The sequence below is a fragment of the Sinohyriopsis cumingii genome, unplaced genomic scaffold, assembly GCF_028554795.1.
Source record: "Sinohyriopsis cumingii isolate HCF-2022 unplaced genomic scaffold, ASM2855479v2 utg001947l, whole genome shotgun sequence".
NCBI lineage: Eukaryota > Metazoa > Mollusca > Bivalvia > Unionida > Unionidae > Sinohyriopsis > Sinohyriopsis cumingii.
In genome coordinates this window covers 60,472-87,530 of record NW_028316089.1, presented here as the reverse complement: position 1 = coordinate 87,530, position 27,059 = coordinate 60,472, and the positions used below count along the sequence as shown (strand labels likewise).

Genomic DNA, 27,059 nt, shown 5'->3' with positions numbered 1-27,059 from the left:
ATTGGCACTTTTATAAAATTTCTATCCATGTACCGCTTGGTCTATCTGTAATATTTTTTCTAAAATTTCCATTCCTCTATTTCACTAATTTCCCTTGAACATTCTATCTAATGGACACTTAGAAAAAAAAAAAAAAAAAAAAAAAAAAACCAATCAAAGATTGCATCTGTCCGTCCATCCTTCAGTCAGTTTAGTTGACAATGAACTGAAGACTTGTAGTTTAATCTCCTTGTTATGCTTTATTTAAATAAGAAAAAATTAAAATCTAAGTTCTATACCTCGGAAACTATAAAGCAAACAACGTTCCAATACAGTAGTAGTGTATTCATGTTATTAATAAACCACTGGCACTAGATCGAGGAAACTGATGCGTATGTATGTATGTATGTATGTATGTATCTGTAAATAGTATATACCTTCAAAGCTCAACCAGATAGGCGTCAAGTAAATCAGGGTCATTCTAAACGAGAACAACCAGGTTTGGTGTATTGGAGGTTTATTTGCTCCACAGTAACAAAGGTAGGGTATTTGGTGCTGGGGCAATTGAAGCAAATGGCCTAATCCAAGGACACGCCATAGTTGCCGACCCTGGTTTATCCAATAGTAAGATTCGAATCCTCGCCTTTCCGGTCAAGTGTCCGGTACACTAGCCATTAGCCACCGCGGTTCCTAAAAGTTACAAAGGACTATCAATATAAAATGGCTAAAATGACCATGAGTATTTGAAAACATCAGAATATAGAATTTGATTATTTTCAGTTCATGGATGCTGTAAAGAGAAAATTATATACAAGGACACCTTATTAAATATTAAAATAAACTTTTTGGCAAATATCATAAAAATGAATCAGAACTTTAATGGCTAAATATTGGTGGTACAAAATATTTTAATGTTCATTATGCAGAAGATACGTGACTTTCTCTTGATGGTTTACAAACGACTTTGAAATCTTCTTTGGCTAGTTTAAAAATATAGATATTACAATAATAAATCTTCAATTAAAAGCTGCTTAAATTTCATGTACTCTGCTATATCAACAATTTACCAAAATGGAAAATTATATACAAGGACACCTTGCTGAGTATTAAAATAAAATTATTGGCACATGTTTATAGAATGAATTAGAATAACAATGGCTAAATATTGGTGGTAAAAAATATTTTAATTGTTATTATGCAGACGATACATCACTTTCTCTTGATGGTTTACAAACGCCTTTGAAATCTGCTTTGGCTTTTTGGTATCCAGATGTTAGTACTAATGTAAGCACCTCCACCCCCAAAAAATATTTAAAAAAATAAAACATAAATTAAATAAAGTAATTTGGTTTGGAAGCAGGACACGAAGCAGATGGAAATGATGTCAATATAAACTTAATTGGGGCTGAAAAGAATTTGTTTTCTTCGGGTTAAGTTCTTATGAAAAGAAATTTAACTTAAGCTGGGATTGTAATTTACAAACATCTTTAATAAACGTTTTGGCACATACCATTGTATACAATGTAATTTAAGTAGTATTAATTGAAAAAGATGAAAAACAACTTCTGTAGGAAAACAACATATCCCGTACGGTTATATAGAATGTAAATATTGGCGTTAGTTATTGATGTTTCCATATAAAGCACATAGTGCCAAACATGGATGCAACCAAAGAGTTTAAATTGGATCTTTGATACAAATACGTTACTTAAACCAGTCAATAGTCTCACAAACGCTCTTTGATTTCCTTAAACCGTTCAAAATGGTCGTAAATGATCTTTGCTTCACTGAAACCAGTCAATATTGTCGCAAGTGAAACAATCTCAGATGCATTCTGGGATTGTCACATATCACAAATATATTTATATGACATGTTACAATGGACCAAGAATTAATACCGCGACACCAACAACTTAGTTTATCCAAGAAGACTGTAATTCTCGGAATCAAAGAGGGAACTCGGAACTTTACATACTGTCTTAGCAAAACAATATATTTATTAATATAGATATTACAAACATAAATCTACTATTAAAAACTGCTTCATTTTCAATGTCGAAAAATACAATGGATACTGAGACTGTTAATTGGAAAATTGTGATATGTAGCGGTTATTAAACAAACAGTTGACTGAACACTCTTATATTCACAAATTTTGTTGTGGTGTAAGAAAAAAAAACAAAAAAAAAAACAATAATTGTCGTTTGACAAAGCTATAAATTTGTTACCTCAAACCATATACGTAACATGAAATTTTCCACGTATTTTAGAATAACCGTTACCTTGATTAGATTTTAAAAATTGTAAATAGTTTTAATCTTCATGAATTAAAAAGAGTTATTTTGACAAATGTTAATGTTACAATCTATGGGAATTAAATTTGTTCTCTGTGTCCATTTGTACTGAACTATTAAATCCAAACAATAAGTACAGATTACAATATTAATGAGGTTTTGATAGATCATTTTGGCATTGAATACTGTAATTTTAAAACTGTATATATGTGTGTCTGTGTATGTGTGTGTGTGTGTGTGTGATTTGGATTTTTAACGATTTTTTAAACAATTTTTCAATCATATCCCTACGATGTCTGCAATGTGGCAGTTTATAGTGATGTCTAGCACTTGGGCATGATGCCACGGACATGTAGCATGATGTCCCACCCAGTCACATTATCTTGACACCAGGTCGACCAGTCCTAACACTAACCTCTTAATGCTGAGGGCCTAGCAAAGCAGCTGTTAGCGCCATTTTATAAGTCTTAGTATCTACCGGCCAGGTTTTCGAACCCGCGACCTCCCGCATCCGAGGTAGACGCTCTAACCACTAGGCCACAGGAGCGATGTGTATATGTCGTGCTGTATGAATATGGTGTCATAAAAAGGCCCACAACCTTGGCACCATGATGATTCTTGGATCAATAAAAAATGATGAAAAAGTACATTAAACATTAAATAGCCGAATAATAATGATTTTACTGTTTATAATACCAATGCGGTAATTAATAATAATATACTCTCTTATATAAATTGTGACTCAATATTTCCAACAAACACTTGACATAAAAGGAATTATCCACAAAGCAGGAACGTAATACAGATTAAAGTAAATGACACGAATCCTGTAAGATATGTTATCACAGAGAAATATGGCATGCATTATAAAATATTTATTTATCAATGCAAATGCCATGTAAACATACATTTCTTTAAAATTTAATTTTAATTTTTTTCAGTTGAATCTAGCTAGATGTATCTAACAATATTTAGTAAATGATGACTTTATAAAAAGATACTGTTGTCATTTCAGGTGTTGTGCTTTAATGTCATCGTTCTTCTTTCTCGGATTTCATTAGGTGATCTGTAATTATCAGCATTATTATTTTCCGTGTGAAAAGCAGGAAATTTTTATATTTATGATGAGTATGTATCTCCTCCATATTTTGCATCAGAGATAATGTATCAATTCAATATGGTACATCAGAGATTATGTATCAATTCCATATGGTACATCAGAGATAATGTATCAATTCAATATGGTGCATCAGAGATTATGTATCAATTCCATATGATACATCAGAGATAATGTATCAATTACATATGGTACATCAGAGATTATGTATCAATTCCATATGGTACATGAGAAATTATGTATCAATTCCATATGGTAAATAAAAGATTATGTATCACTCCCATATGGTAAATCAAAGATTATCACTTTCAAATTGTACATCAGAGATTATGAATCACTTTCATATGGTGCATCAAAGATTATAAATCACTTCCATACGGTACATCAGATAGTATATATCACTTCCATATGGTACATCAAATAATATGTATCACTTCCATGTGGTACATCAAAGATCATGCATCATTTATATATGGTACATCAAAGATTATGAATCACTTCCATATGGTACATCAAATATTATGTATCACTTCCATGTAGTACATCAAAGATCATGTATTATTTATATATGGTACATCAGAGATTATGAATCATTTCCATATGGTACATCAGAAAGTATGAATCACATCCATATGGTACATCAGAAAGTATTTATCACTTCCATATGGTACATCAGAGATTATAATTATATGCCCATCTGGACAAATTACTGATACATTTTCCTGTGCCAAGATACAGAAATTAATTTCTGAGCAAATTGTAGTCAGTTTGTTTATGTCCTTCTCACATAATTTTCACCCAGTATTTTGCAGAGGGCGTAAATTGTTATTACTTGTTTTCAATTTGTACCTAATATAACTATGTGATACTACTACTACTACTACTACTACTGATCAACCTGTTAAAAATAGTGCCACTGCAAATACAAATGTTACAAATTTTGATGTAGCAGTAGTAGTAATAGTTGTAGTAGCTGTTGCTAATAACAATAATAAGAACAAGAAGACGACGACGACGACGATGATGATGATGATGATATCATTGGACAAATGGATGATTAAGAACGGAACCCTATACTCGTTCCAAAGTTAATGTGTCTAATCGTGGTATCTTCGTCTGGATTATATGTAAATCATCAAATCGCCATATATTTTAATTTGAATTTTGTATTGCCATATTTCTTACGTATATTAACTATGTATCACTTCCATAAGGTAGACCAAAGTTTATATATCACCCCCATAAGGTAGATCAATGATTGTGTATCACCTCCATGATACATCACAGTTTATATATCACTTCCGTATTATACATCAAAGATTATATATCATTTTCCTATGGTTTAGTAGAGATTATGTATAAAGTAAAGCCAGTAATTGTATACTTAATAGGAGACAATTAACAATGCCAGATTTCAATTGTAACTACGTGCATTGTGTATAAATTTAATAAAATCAACGCCTACATGCATTGTGTATATTTAAAATAAAATCGGTGAAGATAGAGCACATCCTGACGCAAACTACAGTGATTGGTCAATTATTCAAACTACAGTGATTGGTCAGTTATCCATATTCATCTAGAATAACTGGCAATCAAGAGTTTTGTCCCAAAAATTCAGAGACTGTCTTGTCCATACACACTTTATACAGTACGCATCTTTGCAGATAGATATATTTCATTTTAGGAAAGAAATGAAGTCCGCATAAGTGCCGCAGCGTAGGACCGAGGTTCATCTATCACATGGCACGGAATTGTCATGTACAATTAACATGTAGCTTTCGTGAGAAAAGTTCACTTCATCTGAACGAGTTTGACAATTTAAGAAGAAAGTTAAAACTAGAATAATCTGTTATCAAATGAGTAAATGGCACTGAAAATGTAGGGTTTCTTAACCCAGTCCAGACACCAAGCAGGAAGGATATTTCACAAGACCCATATTGCAATGGTTCAAGTTACATGCTTAATTCACTATTGTATCTCGAAAATATACAATTTCAGTGAAATACAAAACACAGACGACGTCAAAATTAGCCATATAAGCACATGTCATGATGAACTGTAACCTTGTGCCCTTCCTTATATACACGTGACTGAATGATCAGTGTAAGGGAGATAACATTTCACCGTTGATTGCATGGTTACTGCCCAGAAGCACATTGAAACGTGATTCTTATGTATATCTTTAGGTCATATATCTCTTTTCACAAAATTCATGCAGTAAAATTATATGTATACATAAATGAAAATGTTCTTGGTTAGGAAGTATATGAAAGAATTCGTGGTGTTCATATTTCATAGGTCACGGTGTTTACTTTTGCACCCGAAAAAAAATCAGTGTTCTTCATGGTGGATTTATTTTCATTTGTTACCCGCGATACAAGAAAACGAAAATAAATTCTCCCAATTAATTCATAGTCAGCATGTACATCCCTGTGATTATTTTCTAAAAATAAATCAACATTTGTTTAAAAACAACCACGTTCATCACTTGACTTTTCCGATCATAAAATGCTAGCTTTTTAAATGCTAGACAAAATTAATTTTAACGGCTGTTATGTTATCATTGAAAGCTGTAAGAGGAAACCCCTAGCTTGAAAATATAGTTGCTAGCAACGATTGAAAATGGAAAAACAAAAACAACTTTAAGATTAAGCAATAACATATATACGTTACTGCATTTATCTGGTCATTTTAGTTCAGCCTCGCAGAATCTTCCTGTCACTTTGAATCGACAGCAAAATTGTTTAATCGATTCTTTAAAGATATTTACTTTGAATATATACGTTTCTTCATTTTCTCTGAGAATGTTTTCTTCCATTTTAAAAAGTTTTTTTTAACAAAAAACAAATTTTTTCTCTCTCTCTCTCTCTCTCTCTCTCTCAGTAGATATCAGTTATAAAGATATAATTGCATGTAGGACTGTTTGTCTCTACATACCGATTTTAATAATTCTTTTCCATGAGAAACTAATACAATTATCTGATACATTTTAGAGCGTTATGATAATGGACAGTATATCATTTATGCCGTTATGTCAGTAACATGGTTGTTTATAAATATATAGATGTTACCCGTTCTTTGTTTGTTGTTGTTTTCTTTATGTTTGTTCTTTCTTTGTTTTGTTTTTTTTGGGGGGGAGGGGACTTCAGAATAGTTTGTGCACATGCACTGCAGTCTTGGCTAAGTTTCTGATCTCAGCACCACGTGAGTAGAATAGTGGTCGCCTATGCCTAGCCGTTTTCACCGAGTTATAGTGTCCCAGGGGTGTTTTTAATGGTAAGTCCCATAGACCCTATAATATCCCCATTCACTACTCTAGCCGTTTTCACCGAGTTATCATATTTGCAACATTATTAGCCCTAAGACTGTATTTTATTTTCCATTATAACAATATTGGAACTCTTGAGCTTTCATCATCAGAATGAAACCTTTCTGTACCATACGTCATCAAGACGACTCATTTTGCGCCAGCACCCATAGTAACCGGCTGCAATGCATCGAGAAGATTATGTAGCATCGTTGACAAATTGCCACACTGTGTTATCTTACGTGTTGCCATAACAACGTACGTAGATACATCTGTCATCATGTCATCATAATCACATCAACAAATTGCAATCGTTAACACTTTTAAGGACGGAAATGACGTGGTCTTTACTAAGTATGTTGCATAAATACACGTATATCAAGTACAGCTTACTTCCACAACGACAACTTTCAAATCATCGCTTGCATCAGTTTTATTACATCAAGCGTAAAACCAAATGCAAATGTCACGCATTAGGCGGCGCTCTACAGTTTCGTATTTTCTTTAGAATTTTAAGGAGTAAGAATTTCCCCGGGTTTTCCTCATTGGTTATACTGGCTATTTTAAAAAAGAAATTGTATATCTTAGGTATAGTTTGAAAAACCTTTAATTCCCTTTATTTTGGTATATGATTGATGGGTGTAATATGAGTTATAACTTATACAGCTTGCCCTTACTTCAGATGTGCACCTTTCAAAAAAAAAAAAGCTAGCTCCACTTGGTCATTTTCACTTCCTGAACTTAAGAGGTAAATTGTATACAAAAGAGCCGATAACTTTGTTTTTTACATTTTATATATTTGGTAATTCATTCATTGCATTTTCAGAAGCTGGTATTGTCTAGTCTGACAAAATTAATTTTCCCTATGTTAATAGCTGCTACGCATAGTGTGCTAATTCAGGCTGATTTTCTTAGCACAAGGGAGCAGTCATTTTAGTTAGCAGTGTGTTTAAATCATGTACAATTTCCAAAAGTACAATATGCAAAGAAATATCATCCACACTACATTAATGTAGCATAGAGGTATGACAACATTCTCTCCATTGTGCATGTTATAAATGCAAACAACTTCACCTTATATACGTCACTCTCTCAAAAGTACATAATAACTGGTGAGCGCCCCTTTAGTAAATGCTAGAGGTATACAATGTAAGGGAAGCAACAATTAACAAAAAATTGAGCTATCTTATAATTATTTCCCTTAGAAGACCATTTAGACACTGTAAACGTAAGATCGAACAATTTGACTCATAACACAATTAATTTTCCTATATAGTCTCTTCATTTGTTTATCAAAATGGAACATTTCTCTGTGCTGCAATCAATACAAATCATATGTTAATCTAAAACACCTTAAAAGATGACTTCATGGTGAAGTTCTTGTCATAGGTTCACCAGCATTTCTTTTAGAGGCTGGACTGTAAACAATGCAATGTGCCATGGAACACCGATTTCACCAAGGCCTTATTACTCACTATGCACTTTCGCCGAACAATACACACAGTCAACCACACAATAAGCTCATATTATAAAGAATACCTTTAAATCATGCCTTAATCTAACTCTTTTATCACCACCAAAAGAGACAGTGGGGAAGAAAGCACTAAAATTAGACTATGGCTACATTCGTACTGAACCGGAAGTAAAAAATTGTGATTTGATTCAAATTACTTAAGACACTGTTTGAGACAAGAGAAGAAACTTATGCAGAAAGCAGACCTTTTGAGTTATTTCCTTTTGATCTACATTTGATTCACTTTGACGAAAATGTGAAAACATAAACAGAAACTTCGTAAAGAGAGCATGCTTCTGAATACAGGTGTCATAAAATGAATTGTTTTATTCGACTCACATGTTTGAACTATGCAATCATGAAGAGTGAATTCGCTTATTTGTTCTTTTGATTTACAAATCTGAACTGTTCATAGTTATTTGGGGACAAGCCCATACTTTTTATTTGACACCAGTGACTGAATTACATGGAGAGAATTACCCTATTTAAATAACAATATATATATATATAATTAATTCATCGCATAGTCCTGGAGAAAAAATATTTTGGTTTATCTGACTTCTAAATCTGAATTATGTATCTTCATGTACAGAGAATTCTGCTATTTAATTGTTGCAGAATGATGGGAATAAAACGATTGGAAAATAAAATAAGCTAAAGGAGAAAAAGGGAAATGGTTGCAAAACTGTGATGAAAAATATTTTTGTTTTAATTAAAACGAATTAAAGATTAAATAAGTAAATACGGTGATGCGTGACGTAAAATTATATTTGTACTATTAAAAATCAATGTTATTCACCGTTCTTTACCTGCCTGTAGCGTAGCCTGGTCCCACATTAATTCAGGCTGAAAAATACGTTAGGGGAGCAATCTATCTCTTGCAAAGGTGTAAGAACCAGTCGAATTGTAATCGGTGAACATTTCAAAACGAAGTGCCAAGTTGGTTTTGTGGCATCGTTGACCGACGTTATTAACAGAAGGTGTCGTTCTAACTATTAAAGTTAACCAGATTTCAGTAAAAAGGTTGGAATAACTTATTTTCTTTTATGCGTTTACAAAGTAGGTTTCTTTAATTTATAACAAATGAATTATTATATCACAGCTGTTCAACCACTACTGTACTCGGTAATAACACAAGTGCTCTATCATATGGAGGGCCCTATGTCAGAACGGGTCATCGGGGGTAATCTAAGGTATTTTTGTCACTCTGTATGATTTTTTTTCCTTTAGATGATTGTTTTTTTTCTTCTTAACATCAAGCTCGCGTCGAGCACCTGTGAGTAATAATAATAATGAGGACTTTGCATAGCGCCTAATCTTTAGAAGCTCTAAGCGGTTTACAACCTTAGACAACACCTATAAGATAAAAAAAACCGTATAATAATATTATTACAAAAACAAACACCATGAAATTAGAAAAACATTAAAAAATAAAAAACATGCTGAGAATATTTCGGGTAGGAAACATTATTAGGTCTTTAAGTTTGTTCATGCAGTCGAAATAAGTGAGTTTTGAGAGCCCTCTTGAATGTGATCACTGTGTCTTTGTGTCTAAGTTCAATTCATTCCACGTTGCTGGGCCCTGGTATGCAAAAGAACACTGTCCATATGACTTTGTTTTTATAGTGGGAATAATGAGTATACGATTGTCAGAAGAGGAGTGTAAGTATCTTGCTGGTGTGTACATATGGGTGAGGTCAGATAGGTATGTTGGACTAGAGTCCAACAGTGAAACATAGCACAGAGAACAAATTTTGTGTTTGATTCTGGATCGAATGGATAGCCAATGTAGGGTACAGAGCAGCGGGCAGGTGTGCTCTGATCGTGGTACTCTAAGGATGATCCGAGCAGCTGTGTTTTGAACTTTTTGAAGTTTCTGGGGTAGATATTGAGATGAACCAGACAGAATTGAGTTACAATAGTCCAGTCTTGAAAGTACTAATGAACACACAAGTGTTTAGTGGCATCAACTGAAACAGTGAAAGATATTTGCGAATTGAGCTGATGCATCTCAGCTCAAGATACGCAGCCTTGCATATGTTCATGACATGTTGGTGCAATATGAGAGTACTGTCTAGAGTAACACCTAGGTTTTGTACTGACTATGAATTTAATATTGGTGTTGCTGATATTTACTGTTTGAGGTAAGGGATATGATTGAGAAAGTCTTTGTGTTGTGGTCAGTATGGCCTCAGTTTTATCATCCTTCATATGCAGCTTGTTCCATGTCATCCGTGATTTCACATCAGAAATGCACCTCTCTACACCTTGGATGGTAGCATCAACTTCAGTTGGGTGGCTAGATTTGTATATTTGGGTGTCATCAGCGTACAATTGGTGAGACGATGGATGATGATCTATGACACTTGAGAGTGGCTGAGTGTATAGAATGAAGAGAACAGGTCCAGATCCCTGTGGAACACCACAACATAGATCAACTGGGCTGGATCTCGCACAGATTAAATGTGTCATACATGTATGTTACAATTTCCATTAGCAGGAAAGGGAGTTAGTCTCAACCAAAGGAATCTGCAGGGCACCTGCTGTAGTTTTTCAAGACCCGTTTCTCACTACCAACCATGGATTTTAAAATTATGTATTCTTGTGCAGAGATACTGATTTTATTTTTAAAACATTTGTATGACTGAGGTGAGTTAGAAAGTATCAGAAATCATAAGGATGCAAAATACAAATGTTTGAAAGATCACCTGGCAAAGGATATGATGTGAATTTGTAGCTCTGATTGGTCAGAACAATTTACAATAATAAAATCTTAATTTCTAACAAAGCATAGTGCCAATCACAGACACATTGAACTCTGAGATCCAGTACACGTTTCACTGTACTTAGTAAGACACTGGCAGTGACTTTGTTGAGTGCTTGTGGCTTGAACTGTAATAAATATTAACCTAATCATTACAAACATTTTTCATTTTTCAGAAAATGGATCAAGTTTTACAGCTGGTTGAACCTGCAAAGCAGTTTGCAAAGGATTCCCTAAGACTGGTGAAAAGATGTACAAAGCCAGATAGGAAAGGTAAAATACTGCTATTTTCTTGTTATCATGAGATGGGACAGCATAAAAGAATACAGGGTGTATTTTAATTACAAGTAACATAATCTGATTATAATCATGATCTCTGACAGCGCAAAGTTCATGTTCCAGGCAGGTTTCCCTTATGATTTAAGAACGAATTCTCATTAACTCTTCAGCCAAAATCTCAAGGCTTAAATAACAAAGGCTCATCAACTCTTGGGCCAAAATCCCAAGGGTTTAATAACAAAGGCTCATCAACTCTTGGGCCAAAATCCAAAGGGTTAGAATTTGAAGATTGAGACTCACAATCTTAAACCTGAGTCATGAGAACAACGTAGAGAAAGGAAACACTTAAAATGTGTTTAGATTTGTTGTCAAACACCAGAGATGATCTTTTTCTTAATACAGAACACAGTTATGACAACAAATATCAAGAGAAGACCCAATTTCAGTTTCCCAAAGAACAAGCTAGAATATTTCTTTGTCATTGTATTTATGTGTAATGTTTTAATTTGAAAATCAGATTTGATGCAACATGATGTCACATTTGATGCAACATGATGTCACAGAATCAATAACATCATGTCACAGAATCAATAACATCATGTCACAGAATCAATAACATCATGTTACAGAATCATGCCGATTGTGTACTATAATGTTAAAAATAATTAAATATTGAATAATTCACTTGTATAACAGAAGCGCAACCACGGATAAAGTAGATCATTTTAAATCGATAAGTTCAACAAGTTTTTCACAGATTTGGCATCATAAAAGTTAATACAAATTTTACGGCAGCATGTAAAGATATGCCAGTTTAAATTTCTAGTCATCACAGTCACTCAAAGAATCCATTTATCCTCTCAAAACAAAATATAAAAGTTGACTTCAGTGTCGGTTATCAAGGTCTTGTACAGTCCCAACAACTTGTCATGAGGATAATACATATAGATTTGCAGGTTTTTTGGTGTGTAGGTTTGGTCATTGGTGTTTAGGTATGTTGGCTTGGTCATTGGTGTGTAGGTGTGTTGGCTTGGTCATTGGTGTGTAGGTGTGTTGGCTTGGTCATTGGTGTGTAGTGTGTATTCTTGGTCATTTGAAATAGCAAGAAGATTGAAGGTTGTTATATGGTATTGATTATAGTGCTTGATACATGATTTGATATGTTTGATTGTCAAACATACATAGCTTTTAATGTACGTGCACCAGTTTCTACTCAGACATGAATTAACACTTTTCAAGACCCAGGAATAAATGTCAAAGGGAAATTCTGCTCATTGCTCTATCAATGCATGCATGCTGTCATAACTGAGGAAAATGTTGATTGAAAAATGAAACTCATGCAGCTTTTCATAAGTGCTACATTTCTGATGGTACAAAATACAACAGAATGTTAGCAAAACGTACTGGCTGATCGTAGATTTTGTTTGTCTCATATTCAGTGCTTTATACCCAGAGTTGGAAAAGGGTTTGGTTATTTTCCTTCTAAGGTGGTCACATTTGATTTTAAAAATGGTTAATTGTGAATTGATGTTATTAATAATAATAATAAAGAATAAGGGTAGTAATATTTATGTCAAGAACAGAAATGATGAAATAATGTGACCTTTTGAGAATTATATCTTCAGTGAAAGTGCCTTTATTATTATTATATCATATATAGGACTGCTACGGTGGCCTAGTGGTTAGAGCATCCGCTTCAGATGCAGGAAGTCGTGAGTTCGATCCCTGGCTGAGTCATACCAAAGACTTACAACAATGGTACTTACAGCTGCCTCGCTTGCTTGGTGCTCAGCATTAAGAGGTTAGTGTTAGGACTGGTCGGCCCGATGTCAGGATACTGTGACATCATGTTACATGTCTGCAGCATGATGCCCCAGTGCTAGACATCACTATAAACTATCACACTGCAGACATCATAGTGATATGACTGAAAAATTGTTAAAGCTACGTTACAAATCCAAATCACACACATACACACATTATTTCATATATATATATATATATATATATATATATATATATATATATATATATATATATATATATAGCACACAAAAGAAGTAGAAAAGGATATTGAATGCTTTATGTACAGGCACAAATTTAAAATCTTTGCAACAGTAATAATCATCATTAACTGCAATAACTGTGACATTTAGGAAATTTCAGAATTTTACTAGGCTTTATATTTGTTCTACTTACATGTACTATTCAAATTCCTTTGAACTATGGGTTGCTGCAGCCTTTGTTAGTGGAAATCACACAGCACAAGTTTGCTTACCCAAATGGCACGTCAATTTTTTCAGCAGAAATCAGCAATAGACCTTGCTTTGCAAAATATCGAAAACAAACATATTTTAAACAGCATTATCTTCTTTGACTCACTATCAGTACTTCAGTCACTACACAATAGAAAACTAGAGAACCCATTATTGACCAATATTCTAGTCAAAAATACAGAGCTGAGTGTCTCCCACAATATAATATACTGTTGGTTGCCCAGCCATATTTTCTCATGGGTTGGTGGTTCTTTCCGGGGTTTTTCCCAGGTTCTTCTTCCACCATTAATACTGGCCGACATGTATAGCCTATTGTGTGCTGAAAAATGGCGTTAAACCCTACTACAACAACAACAACCCAGCCATATTGGTATTAAAGGTAATGAAAAAGCAGATTGCACTGCTAAAATGGCTCTATCCCTCGAACCATCTGATTTTAAAATACCGTATACTAATTTTAAACCTAGTATCAGAAAGTCCTTGCATCAGAAGTGGCAGGCATCATGGAATGATGCAGTGAATAACATATTTCATACGGTCAAGCCAGCTCTAGGAGAATGGACTCCTTCCTACAAAATCATCCGTAGAGAAGAGGTAGTCAGTGCAAGAATTCGAATTGGTCATACTTATATAACCCACTCCCACATGCTAAAAGGTGAAGACCCACCAGAATACGGTACTGAACCATTGACTGTTACGCACATTATGACAGTGTTTTGACCTGCAACCTATGCACTATCAGTACTACAATGTGCTTGACATGAAGGAACTTTCTGATGCAATAAACGTAAATTGTATTCTAGAATTCTTACAAGACATTTATTCTAAACTGTAACTTTATGCCATCACGTTGAGACGTTTTAAGTAATGTATATACCGTCCTTTACATTCAACACCTTTTCACCTGTCATCATTAAGATACACCGTTTACAATCCACGTTGATCGGGAAGCTTTATTTATTATTGTTTCCAACTTGTCATTTTACATTCAACTCTTTGGTTTTATATCGCTGGTCGATACGAAACCTTTTACTACTTTTAAATAAACCTTTTGTATGGCACTAAATAGCCTAATCGTGCTGCTGCACCATAAAAATATAATCAATCAATCCTTTGAACTATGATTTAATTTACGTTTTTATATTTATAGAAAAATGAAGGTTTTAACTTGATTGGTGAATCAAAAGGTCAGTAGAGCATGGAGTCATATTGCCATTCCAAACTGCTGTACTTATTATAGCCGATTTCTCTTTTATCAGATTAATCATAATGCAAATATCAGTCACTCACATTAATATAAGAAGATATACTTTAAGGCCAAATGGTAAAGTATGCATCTTTCTGGCTACCCGACAGGCTCTATTTTTACCTGCCAACCATACATTTGTAAAATTATGGAAAAAAGAAAAAAATGAACAAAGGGGATTTAACCTCAGTTAAATTCAGGATGCAAATGACGTTCATTTTCTAGTTGATGCTTCATTTCAATTATCCGACAATAAAAAAAAATTAACCAAGATGAAAATGTTTGCATTGACCTACCCACCACATTTCTTTTTCAATATATCCAGAACTGTGCTTTTTTAAATTTGGCCAAATTTCTAAAATTGAAAAAATTGAAAATTGATTATTTTATTGCCTTCAGAATTTCAGAAGATTGCCATGGCAACGGCAATAGGATTTGCCATCATGGGGTTTATTGGTTTCTTTGTCAAGCTGATACACATCCCAATCAATAACATCATTGTGTAAGTATTACAATCAATAACATCATTGTGTAAGTATTACAACTCTTTTATTAACTTTATCCTGGAACATGCATTCTTTTTCAGGATCCCGATTTCCATTGATAACATTTTTGTTAAAGTAAAATTGACTTACTTATCTTTGTGGCCCCGAATGGCCCTGTGGTCTAAAGTTCTCACCATTACGGATCACTGCCATCTCACCTCTGTGTGCATTGGTTTGAGTCTCAGGTTCTGACTATGTGGGTACATGGGAAAGCTTGCCAGCAGCTTCTCGTGGGTCAGTGGTTCTTTCTCCACAATTAATACTGGCCGCCATGCATAGCCTATCTTGTGCTGAAACAAATGGCATTAAACAAGTACAACAACAACTTACCTATCTTTTGGCATAGATCAAACCAACATTTGTTTGGCACCAGCCACCTCCGTTACTTTTTAGTCATACTTTTCATAGTCCATAAGAGCTCATGGGAATGTCTGTTGTCCATCCGTTAATTAGCATGTTCGTTATCCTCATTAATTATTCTGAGAGATGCCGTGAAACTTTACATATACATTTGTCATCCTATGGTGTAGTTGAGCCTGTATGAAAATCATAATGCTTAGACATTTTGTTATTACTACTCGTCCTGAATTGATGCTCATAACGATATGGTTTTTCACAACAAGACTTTTTATGATGTCTGATTGGTCATAATGAAAATGGTGCTGATCTGTAGTCTAAGAATGGTGCCATGGAAGCGATCTCGAAAAACTTGTTATTGCTGCTCATGAACAGAAAGTTATATTGACACGAGGTTTCACCAGAAGATGTCTTCAAGTTGGCCCTAAATGAAAATGTTGCTGCTAAAATATGGCTGCCACAGTGGCCATCTTGAGAATCATGTTACTAATGGATGTGTTATCAAACTGAATTTTCCTAAGACTTCTTATGATGTACAGTCGGTCCTAAATAAAAATTGTGACGGTCAGACATCCAATATGGACACCCCAGTGGCCATCTTCAAAATCTTGTCATCACTACTCCTGAATGAATGGTCATAAATTAAAAATCTTGCTACAGCTACTTCTTCTGCATGGCTGAGTGATTGTACAGAGATTATGCTTTCACCGCAAAACTTCTTATCTCTACTTAGTCCAGAGTGAAAATGGTGTCAGTGCAATATCCAACATGGCTACCATAGCAACTGTCATTCAGACCTTATTATTACCATTGGTCCTATATTAAAATGGTGTTGACCTGAAGTCCAATACGGTTATCTTCAAAATCTTGTTATTGCTACTCTTAAATGGAAAATTATTGTTACACGGGGTTTCATTAGAGGAGCTTTTATGGTGTCTAGTTGTTTTGAACTGAAGATGATGCAAACCAATTGTCAACATGGCCACCATGGTGGACAGCTTGAAAATATTATAACTACTCATCCCAGATGGATGGCTTTATCAACTCATGGTTTTCTACTAGACGTCATATGATACCAAGTTGGTCCTAAATGAAAATTGTGCCATTTGTACATTCATGATAACTGTCTTGAAAATCCTGCTGTTAGTATTCCCTCTGCATGGAAGGGTCATATTGACATGGGGATTTCATCAAAAGAATTCTAATGGTGTCTACTTGGTCCTAAATGAAAATGGTACCAGTCTGATACCAGTATATCGACCAAAGTGGCTAATTTGAAAAACTTATTACTGTAGAATGCCAAAGATGGTTTCACTACTCGGCTTTCAATAAACACAAATTGTAAGATCTTCAGTGTCAGTTTCTTTGATGGATTCTTTTTTTAAAAACATAAACCTTTAATCTTACAGTATACCAGGCAAATAGCCAATTTTGACACCAATGAGTAATTGGAGTGATTTGCAAGAAAATATTTATCAGCATCATTCTTTATGACAAAAGAAAATTAAGTTATTATATTTTAATGTACAATATACCAGGGTCTATTCTAGAACTGAAAAATTAGCATGCAAGGATGGGTTATTTTCCTCTCCATTGAAGAGAGGTGTGGTTTTTTTTCCTTCTAAATATAGAGCAATTTACTGATGAATGGAAGGTTGGGTTTTCATGCTACAGTTAATTTTTGGTTGCGATTTGTTTATAAATTATCATTCTCTTCTAATTCATTTAGATCCTTGAGTTACCTCTGACACCTAGACCACAACACCTTAATGACTTGAATAATCTGATATTTTTTTATAACAGTTGTTCTTTTGTTTTGCTTTCAGAGGTTCCTGATCTGTGACTTGGCAAAACCCTCCGTACTATATGTTGCATTAGGTATACATTACTGATGTCAACGTTGCATAGTAATGTTGTATTTAATTATGTACATTTTGACTTTTTATTCTGCTTCTATTTAGTACGATTTCTTTAATGTTCTCTTTCAAATTCAGTCGTGGAAAGTTTATTTAGTAATACATTTTGAGCAGGAGAAATTGTGCGAAAAGTGAAATACATGTCATGCAAGCAAGAAAATTTCTTGTCGGCAGAAAATGATTTGTAAATCTAACCAAGACATTTTCATTATTTGTAAGGTTTGTTTAATTATTGTTTACATCTTTTATAATAGTAGACGTGGATTAAAACTGAGTACTAAACTATGGCAGTTTTGTTGTATGCAATAATAATTGGAATTCAAGTTAAAACCATAGAATTTTAACAAATTTCTTAACATGGGTACTGCTTCAAGATACTCCATTTCAGCATCGCAAATATACTGAAAGTATTCTATTGCATTTAGGGGCTTTGTTTTTTTTTTTTTTTTTGTTTTTTTTGTAGGTTAAAAATGCCCCGACTCCTATTTAAAGAGTGTGGTTAATTCTACTGGCTTTAGAGTATATAATTGGTATATCCAAAAAAGTTCCGTATCTTTCCTTTAAAATTTGCTCTGGATCAGATTTAATGATTTATTATCTGAAAACTAAGAGAACATTGTACCACACTTAATGTCGTCTATTTACTCACCTGTATTAAATGTGGCAGACAATATGCAGTTGAGACGAAAAGGGAATGCCAAGTGAGAATGAAAAAAAACTAAACTTCATGGATATCCATAATCATACTGATTCCCCAAAGTCTAAACATTTTATCTTATCTGACCATAACATTGATTATGTTGAATATCAGATAATAGAAATTATTAAATCGGATCCAGAACTCTCTAGTATCACTGATGAACAGTCTTTACCAGTTCTAATGGGATTATATGCCCCAAGAATTTTGGTAAACAATTCTCTTGAAGAATTCATTTTTTTAGGACCTCAGGACTCCTACGATGGATTGGATTTTGCCACTACTTGGGATGAAAATTACTGGTGAACAATCCCTACCATAACAAACAGGATTATATACCCCAAGCAATCTGGAAAACAGTTCTTTTTAAAAGAGTTCGGTTTTTAAGATCTTATGACTACAACAATAGTTTGGATTTTACCTCGGTGTATTGCTGAAGCAAACTATAGTCTGACAAAATCAATGATGAAACCTGTGTCAACCCTATAGACAATCTTCTAATCCCACAGAACCTAAATATCATTTATCAGTTTGATACACCTGGGGACATCGTTTCAACCAATAAATTGCATAATAGCATGGCAGGGTTATAGTGTTAATGAAACTGACTGTCTTGTTCTGTAATATAGAAAAAGGTGTCAGTAAATTTAAAATAAAAAATTCTTAAGAGTTTTCTAGTCATTTCTTTGTTTATACCCACCATTAAAAACATTTTCTCTATAATTATGATTTATCCGCCATTTAGCGAAAACCCTAAATCCAAATCCTTTAATTAGAAACCAGGATTCTACGACAATATGTCACATGACATAGCCAGAATACTGGTTTTACTGTCGACACCGGCAGCAAAGGAGTATAAAAACCTGTCAATGACTCACACCTGCCAACCCTCACAATATTGACATGAATTTCACGACTCGAGATATCTATTCACGGATTCATGCCGCATGCAAAAAATATCACGGATTCCAGAATTCTCAATTAGCTTAAATCATGAATAAAATAAATTTTATCCCGTTAAGTGCAAGTCAAAAATGGCAGTAGTGGTCATTGGTACCATAATGGTTCTGTAGGCCTATTGCTAGTCACGATGTTAGTAGAACTATATTCAATTGTTACGGTTTGCCCTGTCTCAAGCATTGTAAAGTATATAATGTATAATTAGAAATTTTACAAATGCTCATAAAGAAAACGGGCCCAATTGTTTTTTTTTTTAATGGCTCGTGTACATACTCTTAGCAACTGATTTTTTTAAAATTATAAACAAAATGAAAATGAAAGCTTTTTCGAGTATAGGAATTTTTTAGATATTGAATGATTAGCATGCATCATAATTTGCTTGAGTTCATTTTTGTCCACATATGTACCGACACCACTAATCATGAATTGTTCGACATTCATCTTATGGATTATTACCATTTCATAATTAAGCTACACAACAGTTAAAATGTTTTCACCTCCATAGAAACAGATATGTATTCCACAAAAAGTGAAATATAGATTGGAGTACACCAAAAATTTGCCATGCATTCAGCATTAAAACATTGATGTACATTATGCTTTTCTTAGTGTTATGTCGCAAATTTTAGAATTGGGAATGTGCACAGAGGTTCATATTGTTACTTACAGTTTACCTGTCATACATATATAATAATAATATTATATAGTACATGTATGACAGATAAGTTGTAAGCAACGATACGAGCCCCTGTGGGCATGTGACAGAACAATTTGAAAAGGCACACAGCTTGCAAAAAGCACATATATATTGGAAAAATGAAGAGCACCCATCAGATTTCGGCTCTGGAGTACTTTAAGCCACCTAATCAAGTCCTGCAAACTACTAATGCTGAAGCATTGTTTGTGAGTTTTCTTGTTGAACATAACCTGCCTTTCTCAGTTGGAGATCAGCAACAGTGACAGTGTGTGCGTGATTTAATTTTCAACGTAGTTTTAACAATTTTTCAGTCGTATTGCTACAATGTCTTCAGTGTGGCAGTTTATAGTGATGTCTAGTACTGGGGCATCACGCCGCAGACATGTAGCATGATGTCCCATTGGTGTGACTAGACCAACCCAGCAGATATGCGGGAACTCCTCCAAATCCATTCAGTGATCTTCCCTGCTTTAGTTTTTGTTCTTAATAAGTATTAGTATGGGGTATGTAAAGTTTATGTGATGGCTTGATGATCATCGTCTGTCATTTGTAAAATGTATTACTTCTACACACAAATCACCATTTGTAAGATCTCGACAAAAAAGTCACTCACATATTCATGTGAAAGTTGTAGTCAGTCCAAAGTGTAAAAGATCTGCTGTCATTGAATTTGACTGCCAGAGTGGTGAGCTTGAAAATCTAGTACTTGTTGCCTGTGCTAACTACTTTTGGAAGGACAACAAATTTGACTTTTATATTTACTTGTATTGTCTGTTATGAATAAAGGCATTGGGCTACAGTGGCCAATATGTCGGGGACCTTGTAAATTGGGTTACTGACAGGTAACTGCAGTTACATTATATGGTAATTGTGGATGTGAACAGATGGGCTAATGTATAATCATATGGTAAATGTGGATGTGAACAGATGGGCTAATGCATATTGCTCTAATTGAAGTTTTTCTATATAATTGTGGAGGAACATCATGTTATGACTCTGTAGCAGTTTAACATTCATGGGCTCCATTGCAGTTTATATCATGTGCAGTATAAAAACTTATTTATATTGAAATGATGCAATCATAGTTAATATTCTCTTTCTAATAGTCATGTCATTATGTCTGCCAAAGCGTCCATTTGGAATATCTTATAATTGCTAAATCATAATGTCCATTGTTATAAAGAGCATTACTATGCTTCTTCATTTTTAATTTTCTTTAACTGAATTTCGAGTTGAATAAGCAAGCAATTATTTTGTATTTATAAAAAATTTTTTTAGTTACTACTGGGAAACAACCCTTGAAAGACTTGTCATTTCAATGTGTTTGAGTTACGTCCCTTGCTTCATGTGTGTGCGTATGCATATATATATATACTACTACTACTAATAATAATAATAATGACTTTGTATAGCGCCTAATCTTAGAAGCTTTAAGCTCTTTACAACATTAGACAACACCTGTAAGATAAAAAAAACATATAAAATGATATGATTACAAAAACAAAGACCATTAGAAAACATGCTGAGAATATTTAAGGTAGGAAACAGTATTAGGTCTTTACGTTTGTTATAGCAGTCAAAATAAGCAGTTCAATTAATTGCTTGGGGCCACGCGCATCGCTTATGCTGCCTTGGTTCCCGCACATCCTCGGGCCGGATTTTGGGCAACCCCCCCCCCCCACACACACACACACACACATATTTGAATAACAAAATTAACTTCCTTGCAATTTGGCACTTAAAATCAGGCCTATATATGGTCGGGCCGGCCCTGAGCGTACCTTTGGGCAGGAAAAATTCTCGCATTTCGGGGAATGTAACTTCAGTTTTGGTGCAATGTAATAAAGTCAACTATGGCTTGGTGAATAGAAAATTATATCAGGAGGAAAATGAACTGTTGATTATGGTTGAGTGCCTCCATGGAAGGGAATATAAGATCAGCGTCATGTGGGGGGAGGGGTACGGACCGCACCGGGTGACAAAAAAATGACATTGCTAAGGATTCTGTATGGTCTGTTGCGGAAGGAGGTCCATGGGGGTGACACCAACCCTAGTGACGCCACTGTAGAAGATTGAAAACGAGCACCAGGTACGAAACGGATTGCTTGCAAATTAAGTACTTGCCTCGTGTCTGTTAAAGTATGATAGACCCCCCCCCCCCTCTCGTCCGGTGTCAGAACGGGTCATAAGAGTAATCTGAGGAACTTCGCATCACATGGTATGATTTTCAACTATCAAGCTATTTATTATCTTTTTTCAAATTTAACAATAAGCTTGCGTCAGTCACCAATGCCGCCACAATGTTGGAAGTGCAGTTCTGCAATGTAGGAACAGTGTACCAAAAGTTGAATATAATCCGCATATAAAATTTGGATAATACACTGAGAAAGTGTTTCGAGGTACATGGGATTAGTTCTTTCCTTTCACTAATAAAAATAAATATTAAAAAAACTATTGTACGGTGCACTGATGTTCAGAAATGTTTAAATAATCAGCATAAATAAAGTTACTAATATACAATAGACACAGAAGAAAAATTGACCGGAGTGCTATGGTATCGTGGGCATTAATCTTAGCGATCGAATAAGTAAATAAATACACTAACCTTAATTATATTATATATGTATATATTTTGTTTGTTCTCTATTAAAATGTATTTTTAATTTTCAGTTTAGATCAGATGATTGCGGGAGACAATCGATAAATAGACTCCATTTAAAGTCTCTGTTATGCAAAGGGATTTAAACGGATATCGCGGTCGACCTTCCGGACACATGTTTGCAAATTTCTTCCGTGACAAAGTACAAACCATTAGAGATAAGCTTGCCACTACAATTTCAATTGACTCGTCGTCACCATACAGTTGGGATACAGAATTTGAGTGGCAACCATTAGCAGCATTTGAACCAGTCTCTATGGATTTAGTACGTACAATCCTGATGAAGAGTGCACCAAAGTCATGTGAACTTGATCCAATTCCAACATCACTGCTGCTCGAGTGCTTAGATCCAGTATTGCCTTCACTAACTGATGTTATTAATACCTCTCTCTCATCTGGGGAATTCCCATCATTTTTCAAAACTGCCATTGTAAAGCCTCTGCTGAAGAAACCAACACTAGACCATAACGATTTAAAAAACTACCGCCCAGTTTCTAATCTCCCATTCATTTAAAAAATCTTAGAAAAGGTTGTTCTATCCCAGCTTGTGTCTCATCTAAATTCAAACAGTCTTTTTAGCAATGTACAATCTGCATATCGCCCTTGCCACAGAACTGAAACTACTCTTCTAAAAGTAGTTAATGACATTCTCTCTGCGTTGGATAGCGGAAAGATTACAGTCCTTACCCTCCTTGATTTGTCTGCAGCATTTGACACAATATACCATGATATATTACTTCACCGTCTCCAGCATGTATTTGGCATTCATGATACAGCCTTACTGTGGTTCAAGTCCTACTTGGTCAACAAGACACAAATTGTATCTGCAAATGGAATACACTTCAGCCCAGTTGATCTATGTTGTGGTGTTCCACAGGGGTCTGTTATTGGACCTGTTCTAAAAAAAACATGGATATGAATATGTTTATCATCCAGTGTCTCACCAATTACGCTGATGACACCCAAATATACAAATCTAGCCACCCAACTGAAGTTGATGCTAGCATCCACGGTGTAGAGAGGTGCATTTCTGATGCGAAATCATGGCTGACTTGTAACAAGCTGCAGATGAATGATAAAACTGAGGCCATTCTGATCACAACACAAAGACTTTCTCATTCACATCCTTTACCTCAAACAATAAATATCAGCAACGCCAACATTAAATTCACACAATCAGTACGATACCTATGTGTTACTCTGGACAGTACTCTCAAACTGCACCAACATGTCATGAACATATGCAAGTCTGCATATCTTGAGCTGAGACGCATCAGCTCAATTCGCAAATATCTTTCAGTTGATGCCACTAAAACACGTGTGTTCATTAGTACTTTCAAGACTGGACTATTGTAACTCAATTCTGTCTGGTTCATCTCAGTATCTACCCCAGAAACTTCAAAAAGTTCAAAACACAGCTGCTCGGATCATACTTAGAGTACCACGATCAGAGCACACCTCCCCGCTGCTCTGTACCCTACACTGGCTATCCATTCGATCCAGAATCAAACACAAAATTTGTTCTCTGTGCTACATTTCAGTCGGACTCTAGTCCAACATACCTATCTGACCTCACCCATGTGTACACACCAGCAAGATACTTACGCTTCTCTTCTGACAATCGTATACTCATTATTCCCACTATGAAAACAAAGTCATATGGACAGCGTTCTTTTGCATACCTGGGTCCAGCAACGTGGAATGAATTGCCCACTGAACTTAGACACAAAGACACAGTAATCACATTCAAGAGGGCTCTCAAAACTCACTTATTTCGACTGCAAGAACAAACTTAAAAACCTAATAATGTTTCCTACCTGAAATATTCTCAGCATGTTTTTTATTGTTTTAATGTTTTTCTAATTTCATGTTGTTTGTTTTTGTAATAATATTATTATGTTTCTTATCTGATAGGTGTTGTCTAACGTTGTAAAGCGCTTAGAGCTTTTAAAGATTAGGCGCTATACAAAGTCCTCATTGTTATTATTATTATTATGTAAACATGATCACGTGACCTTTATCTGTTTTGCGTAATATTCAAGTTTTAAACCATTGCTGAGAGAGATAGAGAGAGAGATCAGTTGGGCCTCTAAACACTATGTGTTTCTTTTGTTATCATTTTGAGAATTACATTTTTAATGTTTATTCGAATTTTTTGGATTCTAAAGAATTACTTCTTTTTTCTCTGCAAATAATTTGCGTTCTCATACAGAATTTTTGAATAAAAATATTTCTTAAAAATTTTATTCGGAGTGTTACTTCTTGTGTTTCTACAAGGAACTGTAGACTTCAACACAGTACAGCATACGGCATCGACTTCCATCTTGGATTCTTCGTCGGGACTCGAACTTGAATTCATTAGAACATTTCAATGTTAGGAATTCTAAAATTTTATTCGCGACAAATTGTATTCTTGGTTTATTTTCGGATTTGATTCTTAAAACTAAGTTCTTATATTTTCATTTTTACAGCATTTTCCCAGGGAAATAAATTATTTTTTTTATTGTTTTCAAAGCTTGTTGTTTTCACTGCTGTTTATTCGAGACTAAACGCGTAACATAAGACAGTGGTATCAATTTTAAGAAGATATAGATTCAATTTGAACAAGGGGTACGGCCAGTTTTGCAAACAGTGATATTGATGGGTGCATTTTTAAAATAGTGGACTCTCCAGCAGTCATCTGGTGATGCAGAACTAGTAACTTATAGTAACTGAGTGCATCTATAAGTACATGATAAGTGGCGCTTTGCAGAGAAATAGAGAAATACAGTAAACTTCTGAGTACTGCGTTACCATAGAACCCGTGATATCGTTGGAAGCTAATATATCTATGTCATCAAGCTTTCGGCTTCTTATAACAACTGTTATAATGTATTCTGGAATGTCGATTGTATCGTATGTAAAGATGAATGTTAAGGCTATAAATAGAACGTCTTGATGCCATTGTAATTTAAGGTCATGACTGAAATGTTTGGGGTAATGTCACATGACTAAACTATGGACATAGTTGACGTATAAATCTGACCACTGTTTGATATATGCAGTTAAATTTTGCCTTTACAACCAAGATTTTCAAAACTTATTTCTAGATCCTCTGTCAATTTTAATACTTGCCACAAAAGAGTACATGATTCAATAAGTTTTTGTCAGTTTTCATTCATAGAGAAAGCACAGTTTTATGACCGTGATTTTATAAGAAGGCATTATACAACAATTTCTTGTCACGCTGCTATTATATACGTAATCTAGTTCGTTTGACATTTATTTGACATGTAGTACTAATATAATCAGCTATACTGTCATGACTTTACACATTATTTTACCTCATCATTAGATCTCTCCGGTGATCTAGCAGTTAGAGCGTCCGCCTCGGATATGGGAGGTCGCGGGTTCGAACACCGGCCGACTCATACCAAAGACTTATAAAAATGGTACTAACAGCTGGCTGGCTAGGCGCTCAACATTAAGAGGTTAGTGTTAGGACTGGTCGGCCTGGTGTCATGATAATGTGACTGGGTGAGTCATCGTGCTACATGTCTGTGGCATGATGCCCCAGTGCTTGACATCGCTATAAACTATCACGATGCAGACATCGTAGAGATATGACTGAATCAACATTTATTAAAGCAATCTAAATCACACACACACACACACACACCATATCATTAAGTGCAAAGTATCTTTAAATGTGTATTGGAAGTAAAAAGGTTAAACGTGGTAGTAGCTCAGCTTGGCTCATACATGTATCTATATATCTTTTGCAGAATCGCTGTACTGTACTCGTTGATTATAGAATTTCAAAATTAAACTTTCTATCTACATCTTTTTCCGTGATTTATTTTTATCACATAACTACCTCGCCGACATATCGTCATCTACATGGTGAATCTCTCTTTTTCCAGATTGCTGTAACAACGGTAATTGGGGGGGGGGGGTATTTTGGTCGTCGTTCGTAAATAAATATTTTGAAAATTTTATGTCTTTGTGTTTTGCCATGAATTTTTTTTTATACGACTTTCATTTAATATTTTCTAAGTTTTGTACAACATTGGGATTATTGTTAGTATCACGCGATTATTGGACCTCTAATATCATGTATATATCTGGTGCGAGATTTAGTTAGTCTTTAATCCAGCAACGCTGTCAGGTTTCGTCAGCACAATAGTTTCGACTCGTCTGTATCGAATGAGAGGCATAAATGTTATACTTGCAATTTCTGAGGACACAAATCATATTCCTATAAATTCTAATCTTGTAGGACACGTGTAAAATCAAGTTTGCAAGGCCAAATAGTAGAAGAGTACCCTATACCGAGACCACGTGTGTGTGTGTGTGTGTGTGTGTCTGTGTTTTTTTTTAATAGCGAATTCCAACCTTTCCTAGGCAATTGATAATTTCGACATGACATCATCCCTGGCATACAAGCAATTAAACACCGCCATCTGACTCG

General features: G+C 34.7%; 1 protein-coding gene and 1 long non-coding RNA gene across 8 annotated transcripts; one reads left to right on the top strand and one right to left on the bottom strand.

Annotated features, from left to right (window-relative positions):
* Positions 1-138: 138 nt before the first annotated feature.
* LOC149771329 (uncharacterized) lies at positions 139-26,417 on the bottom strand. Of its 5 annotated transcripts, none has more exons than XR_016418330.1 (5): positions 25,933-26,417; positions 15,414-15,859; positions 13,456-13,581; positions 2,689-2,890; positions 139-669 (listed from the first exon to the last, which is right to left on the bottom strand). It is a non-coding gene; the product is annotated as an uncharacterized LOC149771329 (long non-coding RNA). The 5 variants fall into 5 exon arrangements; XR_016418332.1 differs by having other exon boundaries at positions 15,414-15,613; XR_016418329.1 differs by lacking the exon at positions 25,933-26,417 and adding an exon at positions 3,275-3,339 and having other exon boundaries at positions 15,414-17,486.
* LOC149771330 (protein transport protein Sec61 subunit gamma) lies at positions 9,092-24,855 on the top strand. 3 transcript variants are annotated; one of them, XM_089948629.1, is made up of 5 exons: positions 9,092-9,236; positions 11,154-11,250; positions 15,178-15,280; positions 17,507-17,558; positions 22,621-24,855. In XM_089948629.1, the coding sequence occupies exons 2-4, from the start codon at positions 11,157-11,159 to the stop codon at positions 17,514-17,516; spliced, it is 207 nt and encodes a 68-aa protein (XP_089804755.1). In that variant the 5' UTR covers positions 9,092-9,236; positions 11,154-11,156; the 3' UTR covers positions 17,517-17,558; positions 22,621-24,855. The 3 variants fall into 3 exon arrangements, with proteins under 3 accessions (XP_089804755.1, XP_089804754.1, XP_089804753.1); XM_089948628.1 differs by lacking the exon at positions 22,621-24,855 and adding an exon at positions 18,538-18,963; XM_089948627.1 differs by lacking the exon at positions 22,621-24,855 and having other exon boundaries at positions 17,507-18,963.
* Positions 26,418-27,059: the final 642 nt, after the last annotated feature.